The sequence below is a fragment of the Drosophila kikkawai genome, chromosome 3L (assembly GCF_030179895.1).
Source record: "Drosophila kikkawai strain 14028-0561.14 chromosome 3L, DkikHiC1v2, whole genome shotgun sequence".
Lineage (NCBI taxonomy): Eukaryota > Metazoa > Arthropoda > Insecta > Diptera > Drosophilidae > Drosophila > Drosophila kikkawai.
The window spans coordinates 33,955,769-33,965,501 of NC_091730.1; the positions used below are offsets into that span (position 1 = coordinate 33,955,769).

At 42.6% G+C, this 9,733-nt stretch overlaps 1 protein-coding gene across 1 annotated transcript; it reads right to left on the reverse strand.

The window, feature by feature from the left end:
• Positions 1 to 2,045: 2,045 nt before the first annotated feature.
• On the reverse strand, positions 2,046 to 5,760 carry LOC138928455 (uncharacterized). Its single transcript, XM_070285531.1, has 4 exons — positions 4,891 to 5,760; positions 4,756 to 4,807; positions 2,580 to 4,684; positions 2,046 to 2,514 (listed from the first exon to the last, which is right to left on the reverse strand). Exons 1-3 carry the CDS (start codon positions 5,758 to 5,760, stop codon positions 3,699 to 3,701), a joined length of 1,908 nt encoding a protein of 635 aa, XP_070141632.1. The 3' UTR covers positions 2,046 to 2,514; positions 2,580 to 3,698.
• Between the last annotated feature and the right edge of the window lie 3,973 nt (positions 5,761 to 9,733).

A 9,733-nucleotide genomic window follows, 5' to 3' on the forward strand; every position in this document is an offset into this window, starting at 1 on the left:
GGGTTCACCTAACGGTTTCCTTGTCCGGCCCACGTTTGACTTTCACCTCTTCCATTTGCCACTCGCGGTGGCAATCCATCCGTTGCCGGCTGACCGGGGTGGTGATCTCTTCTGGCTCCCTCACTCTGTCCTTCGGAATGGGGTTGTCTTCCTGCTGCTTCGCCTCCTGGAAACTCTTCCATATTCGGTGCCTTGTTACTAGCTTCTTTACTCCCAGTTGTTCCAACCGCTCGCTGTGTTGCCGTCGATGAACCGGAGGACTTGGATGTTTCTGAACTTCCGTCCCTTAGAATCCAGTCTGCATGCATCGGTCGATCCTCACGTCGATGAGGTGTTGCAAATCCACCCTCATCTGCTCCTGTGATGTCTGGATCAGGAATTGTAATTCCCTCCTGTTAAACGAACCGTATGCTTCGGCGTTTTCCTGGCTGTATTGTTCCTGTATTGGGTCTAGGATAATGTGGGAATGTACGTTGTACGGCGTGGAGACCTGATCGAGATTCAGGGTTCTTGGGATTGCGCCCCTTCGCTGTGCCCCCCATAGATCCCTGCCCCTTGCAGCTTCCAGCATTTGTGACTCCACCTCTTCACTTCTCTGCCGTTCTTCTTCGCCCTGCATTGTGGACATTATTGGTCCACCCATATATCCTCGACGTGAAATGTATGGAACCAATCAAATGCTACACCCACCTACGCTAACTGCTTGGCTAAGGAACGATTATGTGGTGACAACAAACAAAAACAACCAACTACAAAAAAAAAAAAAAAAAAAATTTTAAAACTTGTCTACAATGACGATTTGGCGAGAATCCACCCAAATGTTTTGTTGTATACAATATATTTGCATCTGGAAGGAAGAAGTTCACCCGGCGTTTGGTGTTGTGTATACGATATTTATTTTCTGACCATTTAAAAACAAGTATGTATATATACGTAAGGCAATAATACTGACAACAAAAAACCCTTATTTGGCACAGTCGACTGTACAAAACCTCACTAGCAATGACGTTTGATAGTAAAGTTGCCAAATACAAAACCAAAACATAACTAATCTCCCTTCATCCCGCAGGTGCAAATGGACACGTACAAATTGGAACTGATGCAACTCTCTCACACATCGGAGCAGAGGTCACCGTCCTTCGCCTGGACGCAGCGCAAGGTCACCGAATATTGGGCCCTGGGTCGCCGGACGTTGTCGTGTCTCACCACCCGGGAAAAAGGAGAAACCAGTTATATTTTTTTAAGCAATATTTTACCCCTTTGTATTATTTTGATCTACATAAAACCCCCTTTTTAATTCTAATTTCCCTGCTCTCACTTCTTTGGTCTTAGTCCGTTATTTGTATCCGATGTCTATGCCAACGTATCGCAAACTGATCCTTTCCGTCTAGTCAGTGTCGAACTTGGCCTTCTCTTTCTTCGGTCGCTATATGTCCTTGCATCTGTGACATAGTCGCTATATCACAGAAAAATATCACAATTTTGGGACTTTTGTCAGTCAGCTTGCGCAAATCAATTTATTTGGCTTAGCCGCATAATTGATTACTTCAACTCTGCTTCTAGAAGCCCCGTTTGAGGACATTAATCCGTCACCTTTCTTTCCTTTCTAACTTCGTTGTTTATAGAATCAGATATTCAGTCTAGAGACCCCGCGAGAAATCTCTGACCCTACAAACCACGAAGATTTGCATGTCCTTTTTTGGAGGACATAGTGTTGCTTTCAAATTGGGCGCCATTTCTGTTATGACCCTATAGGTCCTGCGTATGCAGCCATCGGCTAGGGCCATGCCTCGGCTAGCTCTCTCGGGCACAGGTTCTTGGCCCGGCCCACTAACCCACGTAACATATAAAATTTTTTTGTTTTTAAACATTCCGCCCTAGATTAAGACGAGACGTTACACAGCACTAATACTTGCACAACTTTGAACTGGACGAAACATTCATTAATAACACATACATATTTAAACAGTCAGTTATCTGGGAGACTCCTGGATGTCCTTTGGAGCTCCCCTGCTTTACCCTCCCATCCTTTGCAGGCTGCTGGCAGAAATTGTTTATGCAGCTGCCCTAACATCTTCGTACTCACATCACTTACGCCATCGCTCCCTTCTCCCTTCCCATGACGAAAACTACTCCATATTCACATCTCCCTGACTGTGGCTGAAGCCTTCGGTGCCTCCCGATGCCGCCCCTTGGTAGGCGTGTCGGTCCTCAGGTAGGTGGTACTGTGCCGGCGAGGTTATGAACCACAGTCGCGAGACAAAATGTTGGGCAAACTTGCTTTCGATGGCCGGTGGAGAAGTCCAACAGATTTAGTTGTGAAAACCACCGATTTTGCGGCCAAACAATATGAAAATTACGCAGCCACCGAATATATACACCACGCTCAAAAATTATGTGGTCACCAAAATAATTTGCCCACAAGAAAAATTTTATGCTCCAGCACCAAAAAATTTCGCCAGGCCCGGATCTTGGCCTGGCGTTCCTTCTTTGTAACCTGGTCCTGGTCGGCTTCTATATTTAAAAAAAAAAATTCTTTATCTTCTTCTAACTGTCCTGCCTAGTCCCCGACCACTCACCTCGAGGGTTCGCCGATCCAGCTTCCCAGGTTCCTACTTCCTTCTGTTTGTCTCCAAAAAATATAACTGCTCCACTTGATTACTATTTTTTTAATTGCCACTTGGTATTGATATATATAGTTTTTTTTTTTTAATTTTCCTTGGGCCACTTTACAATTTTCAAATTTTCGCACCACCGCACTGTCCCGCGCTCGATCGAATTTCCTTCTCTCCGGATTCAAACCAACGGAGGCAGCGACAACCGACAACACGCCATTCGAAATCGAACTCCATTAGGTTTCTTGTTCGAGTTCTCCTTCATAGGGTGAATGAACCCACTTCCCTAAATGGCCTCAGTTGGCAGTCCTATTCCTAAAATTTGACACAATAATGCTTTCGTTGGCCATGTTGATCTTGCTTGCCAAAAGTTGGTCTTATTTGCTTGTATTACAAGTTGATGTCGTGGAATATATTGATATTAATCAAATTTTTCTCTCGTCGCCATTTATGTGATGTCTTCACACCAGGTTTTATTCCGATTCTGGTTATTCCATATTACAGTTACTTCTTCATTGCTTTTGTCTGTTATTCTCTAGGGTTGTACAACGTATTCTTAAGTACTGTGTAACGTATTACTAGCGTTGCCACATTGATCTTAAAATTCAAATTAGTCGTTATGCAAATACCTAACATTATATATTTTTTTGTTCCCTCCTAATGTTTCCTCGTTTATTTCTTCTTTAATTCTAACGCGTCTATCAAGTTCGCGATTCGTGCCGTACGTCACACGGCTGCGACCCTCGGTCGGTTGGGCGGGAGGTAGAAGCGGGATCCCGCGCGAAAAAAAATATATATGTAAGATGGGTATTTCCCTCTTGTGTTACGTTTATTATAATAATTTTTCGGATATTATATGTTTCTAAAAATGTGCAAGTTTTCTTTCCTATTATCTGCTTCTTCCGTTTTCTTTTCAACTTTTGTTACTTTCTCTGCTTCTATATCTGCTTAATTTCAACTGTAACTGTTGAACTCCCAAAACACAATGAATAATTCTCTCTCTCTTCCTGCTTAGCTGCTGTCAGTTCCAAGCTCTCGGCCTGCTTCGATCTCTTTCCATTTTACATTCGGCCTTTTTTTTGACTACTCATCTGTCCCAGATGACCAATCATCCTCGTTGTCCTGGACATATCGCCACAGCTTAATGTAGTCACAACTGGTTGAAGTGTTAATTGGTCCTTCGAAATCTGCTGCCTTCCGAACTTCGTACCTCCCATTCCTCTTCACTTTTGCAACCGCGTACGGTCCCATGTACTCTCCAGCCAACTTCTTTCCAGCTACAAACTGTGTCCGGCGTATAGCGACTAAGTCTACAACTTTATGATCGACTTCCGGTTTTCGCTTTCGGTCAAAGTTCCTCCTATACAATTCCTGTGCTCGTTGAATCTCTCTCTTTGTATCTTTTCTTCGACTTTCCTGCTTCTTTTTCAAAATTCTGCGGCCCTCTATGGCCGACTTTTGGGACTCACTCATCTTCATGAAGGCCAACTCCTGACAGCGGGCAAGGATCTCATCGTGGGTCGACTTCTTCTGCAGCAGCTGGCACTCCTTTTTAGCTAGTGACTTCTCCTTCTTAGTGCCATCAATCTGGGCTTTGCGCAACTCACGCAGCTTGTGGTTGCTGGCCAGATCTGATTTTAGGCTTGCTCTTCGCGGCGTCTCCGCCAAACACTCTTGGGTTGTTCCAGCATTGCAGCGGGTCAGCTTCTTGGTCACTCCCTCATAGCCAAGGATTCTTATATATCCATCTGTTGGCGGCTTCTTCAGCACCTTCTTCCGCATCTTGACTGGGACTTCTGCGACTGTATTCACGGCCTTGTAGTTCTTGATCAGCTCCGACACTTCTTTATCATACTGCTTTGGCTTCTCACAAGCCTTCTCCTCCAGCTGGGAAGAAAACTTGTATCCGTCGGCCGACAGCGAAAAGTTAAACTTTGAGACGAAATCGAAACCGAGCAGCGCATCATACTCAATGTCCGCATCCTCCACTACAACAAAGTTGTGTGTCGTCAACTCCTGATCTACTGCAACCTCAGCCTCCAAGCCCACGCAGCTTCGAGGCACATCTTCTCAAGATGACATTCGGTATTTTTTCAAAGACATACTTGCGCAAAATAGATAAGTCGGCTCCCGTATCTACCAGACACTCCACTTCCACGTCGTTGATGGTCACCTTTTTCATGCGATTTGCACTGTGTACAACTTGAACATCTGCAGTTGATTCAGGGCAATCCCTTGACATGTGGCCCTCCTCGTTACATCTGAAGCATTTTACGGCAGCCCTGCAATCTTTGCGAAGATGATCTGCAGATCCACAATTGAAGCAGTGATTCTTTCTGTGGTTGAACTCGCGCTGCATCCTATTGTCCGGCGTCGACCTCTCGTTGTTCGGCTTGAACGGCTTCTCGCCCACTCGTTCGTACACCTCATACTGCTCCTGTAGCTCTTTATACGTTTTGCAACAATAGAGAGAGTATCTAAAGTCACTCCTCATGCTTAGGCCGTCAACAACATAACGGATTACCGAACGTACATCGATGTTTCCAAGTGACGCAATCTTTTTCATCTGCAGTAGGTATACATGAAATGATTCGTCCTTGCGTTTCTTCCGAGTACGGAGCTGCTCATGGACATCAGCACTGCACACATATTGACGACTAAACTCTGTCTCCATCAGCATACGCATTTCTGCATATTGATGAACGAACGTAGACTCCAAAAATAATTTTGCAGTGTTCACCATTTTCGCCCGAGCCTGGACATACATTTGCTTTATGTTCAACCCGTAGGCTGCAACATTCTGCTCAAAATTGTCGAACCAGTACTTCACTGGAATGGATTCTCCGTCAAACTCTGGAATAATTTTCGCGAAGCTTTCCGCTGTAATCGAGCATCCACTGTTCTGCTCCTCCGCTCCAAACTTTATGGCAAGCAGCTGCACAAGGTCTTTCAGCGTTTTTGTGTTTTCGTCGATCGAGCTGCTCTCAACTGCTATAGCTGTATTATTCTGCCTTCCACTTGTTCCGACACGATTCTGCATGCTTCTTCTTGCAGCCTTTTGTTCTCCTCTTGATTCGGAAAGTTCATGCATGCTTTTAACTTCATCGTCATTCTCCTGTTCACCAGCTTTACCAAAGTTATCCATTCTGATAGTTTTATCCGCTGCGACAGGTCTAGTGTAATACGGCTTCACACTCATTCCCTTCCGCTATCCGCCTTTTAAACTTCTCCGGACTTGCAATTTTAGGTTTGGACGAGCCCCCAAATGTAAGATGGGTATTTCCCTCTTGTGTTACGTTTATTATAATAATTTTTCGGATATTATATGTTTCTAAAAATGTGCAAGTTTTCTTTCCTATTATCTGCTTCTTCCGTTTTCTTTTCAACTTTTGTTACTTTCTCTGCTTCTATATCTGCTTAATTTCAACTGTAACTGTTGAACTCCCAAAACACAATGAATAATTCTCTCTCTCTTCCTGCTTAGCTGCTGTCAGTTCCAAGCTCTCGGCCTGCTTCGATCCCTTTCCATTTTACATATATATATATATGAGTATATATACATATTATATGTATTATTATATTGGAGGGGACAAAGACTATTGGGGGTTTTACGCGACGGTCGTCGATATGTTTAGTATTTCCTGTTGATGACTGCCTGGAGCCATTTCTTAGCATCAAGCCGGAGAAAACGGTGGCTCTTCCGAAGAGGATGGTTCCCTTGGCAGACTCGGCATTGGTAGGATAAAATACCTCGGGAACGTCTGTTCTTGCTGTAGTCGTACGGAACCCAGTAGTTGAAGGAGTCGGCCGCATTGGTCACTCGTGTAGAGAACGACGAAATCCGTTGGATAGGTGGAGATATTTGTCGGGTGTCATCACGAGGAATCGGAACCACTGAAAGAAGAGTTGCTTGGATGCAACAAAGTGTGATGCCGACCGTGACAAGTAAGACAGCTGTGGGCGCTTGTGCAATTGCGGAGTGGATGACCGCTTGCAAAGCAATTTAAGCACAACTGTTTTTTTTTAATATATGAAGTAAGATTTTCTATCGTCATTTGGAGGAAGCGTGGGCATTTACGCACTGGATTGTTTTCTGCAGAACACAAATCGCATCTTTTGGATTTGTGAACAATCCGCGTATTAAAGGATTTTAGCACTCGTGGCGACTGGTTGGAGATTGTCGGTTTAGACGAACAAAGCATATCGCAGGAGGCTGGAGAGAATCTATGGCTTCCAGAGTTCTATAACGCTCCGTTAGGAATGAATCAAGTTTCGGCCACGTAGGAATTTCGGTTTTATGTTGGATGGATTTCTCCCATAATGAAAGTGTCAGCTTTGGAAGTTTCGTGGAGCAGCATTGGACTTGAGCGGCTTTAGCAGAGATCGTATCGATCTGTCCTCTCAGCCAACTGAAATTAGCTCTGAACAAGCTTCGTACTCTTTCTCGACCTTATCCCAAGCGCTCGGACTTGGTCAAGATGAATTTGGCAAGTGTACTTGTATGGGGAGTGGATGCTGCTGGATTGCAGACTGGAGTCGAAGTGACTCAGACGGTCACAAATCAAATTAAATTTGTTTAAAATAGTAGAAGTCATTTTATATATATTTTACGACAATTTACTGTAAATAAATATTACGAAATATTAATGGGTTGCCGCTGGATTGGGAATTTAGGAACCAATCGAACCAATAATTATTTTTGGAATAATAATTACTTCGTGAATAAATTGTATTTTTTCTCTATGGAATATAAACGGAAATGTTTGAATTAATTTAATAATTCCGGTCAGCAGCAAAAATACGTTCACTGTTCAAACATGAACACGGTTATAAATAAGAACGCATCTGTTAGCGATTAAGTCCCGGCCACAGTGCACTGTCTAGCACTTGTGTGCATAGCTATTTGAAACCGCCACTTGAGCCTATGTAACAAGTAACCCGAAATATGACCTCCTGTGAGCGGTCTGGGTTTGTTTAGGATATTTACGATCGGGTTGACATGTGCACCCTTATTGCGCTTAGAATATTTCTCGCGATCGGGAACTGTCCGATGCGTGGGTCTAAAACTAAGATCTACAATGTACATTCTCATGTTAGCTATATAAGCTAGGGTTTAAATGAAATAAAATCAGTTTCTTACAAAAACTCAACACATGAAGACTTCTAATTTATTTGGAGCTCTTTCATTTTGGTCCTTCGACCGCTCTGCAACTTTCCCCCCTGTGGTAAGAGGTTCAGAGTTTTAAACCAGCACCTTAAAAGATTAAGGCTGCAAAAATAAAGATCTCTTGTTTCCCCCCACCCGTGGTAAGGAACAGAGAATAATATTATAAAACAAAAAGACACAAAAGAGTTTTTTATGTTTAAATTGAAGCACCTTTAGGCTTGACATAGCTAAAGGTTGCTGTAATACCATTGGAATATATGGTTAGGAGGCGTACTGAGGCCTTTCTTTGAAAATAAAGAAAAACATCAGTAGTGAATGTGATACCATTGAAATATATGGTTAGGAGGCGTACTGAGGCCTTTTTTTTGGAAAAAATAAAAGAAAACATCAGTAGTGGAGTGCATTAAAAAATAAATAAATAAAATTTGATTGAAAAAAAAAATATAAAAAGAACAAAATCTAACTCTCAGTGCTCGGCGAAAAAGAAAAGGAAAAAGTGAAGCAGTGCTCAAAAACCTACGACTACAGCGGCAGCAACTACAGCCGCAGCAGCAAAAACATCCTACAACTGACTACGGCTGCAGCGACTACGGCGGCAGCAACTACAGCCGCAGCTAAAAATACGACTACGGCGGCAGCGACTACGGCGGCAGCGACTACGACTACGGCGGCAGCGACTACGGCGGCAGCAACTACAGCGGCAGCGGCAGCGGCAACAACGACAGCGGCAGAAAAAAGATAAGACACAAATTTACTATATACTAACATTATAAGTTAAAAAATTAATAATAAGATAATTTTGATATATATATAAAAAAAAAAAGAAGATGTTGTCCGAGCAAATTTTGAGCCTGCTGAAAAGGCAGTCAGAAATTAATAAGGTCTGTGGGGAAATCCTAAATGGAGAGGTAGTATTGTCAAGTCAGGAAATAAAATCCGTGAATGAGTTGGAGAGAGAAGCTCAAACCAATCACAAAATGCTAGTTAGATTAGGCCCCATAGACCATGAATATTTTAGCAAAAAGAGTTATGACCGAATATTTGATGCCTTTAGACAAATTCGAGAAAAGATCGCGGAGTCAGGTAAGAAAAGTCAAAGTAGTCAAGATGATGCCAAACATACGTTTTTAGAGCAGCAAATTCAGAAGCTTAGAGATTACCTTGAGGAAACTTATAGGGATATCCAGAGCCAGAAACGCGAAACCTTGCGTATAAGGAAAAATAAAATATATTTCCTCTGGCAAAATATTTCCGACCGCAAAAAAGAAGTAGGAGCATGTAGCTTAAGCTTGTAGTCAGCACTATATGAGCTAGAATTTCACGTTCAAAATATCCCATTGGAGATAAATGAACAATTAAAGGAGAGGGTCGGAGAAAAATTTGAGGGTACTTACACCACCCCAGAACTACCGACCCTACCAAAAATTGAGGTTCGCACCTTTGGCGGTGATGCCAAAGAGTGGGACATATTTCATGATTTGTTTATGGAATTAATTCATTCTAGGGAAAGTCTTAGCACTTCCCTAAAATTCAATTATTTAAAATCAGCCTTAAAAGGTGAGGCAAGAAACGTTGTAGCCCATCTGTTAATGGGTACAGCGGAAAATTATGAGGCCGCTTGGGACCTTCTAACCAAGCGGTACGAAAATAAGAGAAAAATATTCTTTGACCAACTAAATCGCCTAATGGATTTGTCAATGTTGAATATTGATTCTGTTAGGCAGATTAAATTATTTATAGACACAATCAATGAAGCGATACACATTTTAAAACTGAAAGCTAATCTGTCCGATGAAGTTAATGTGTTATTTGCTCACATTGTGCTCAGAAAATTTAATACACAGACTCTTCAGTTATATGAGAGTCATATTAAAAAAACCAAAGACATCCAGCAATTAGCGGATGTAATGGAATTTTTAGCGCAGCGGCTGAGTTCCACTAGCTCTGTACA

Excerpts from the sequence above, each read along its gene's own strand:
- LOC138928455 (XM_070285531.1), bottom strand. The coding sequence starts at position 5,760 with ATGGATAACTTTGGTAAAGCTGGTGAACAGGAGAATGACGATGAAGTT. Across the intron at positions 4,808-4,890 it reads GCAAAGATTGCAGGGCTGCC|TGCAAATCGCATGAAAAAGG; the intron begins GTAAAATGCTTC and ends AGTTGTACACAG. Across the intron at positions 4,685-4,755 it reads ACGTGGAAGTGGAGTGTCTG|AAGATGTGCCTCGAAGCTGC; the intron begins GTAGATACGGGA and ends TGTCATCTTGAG.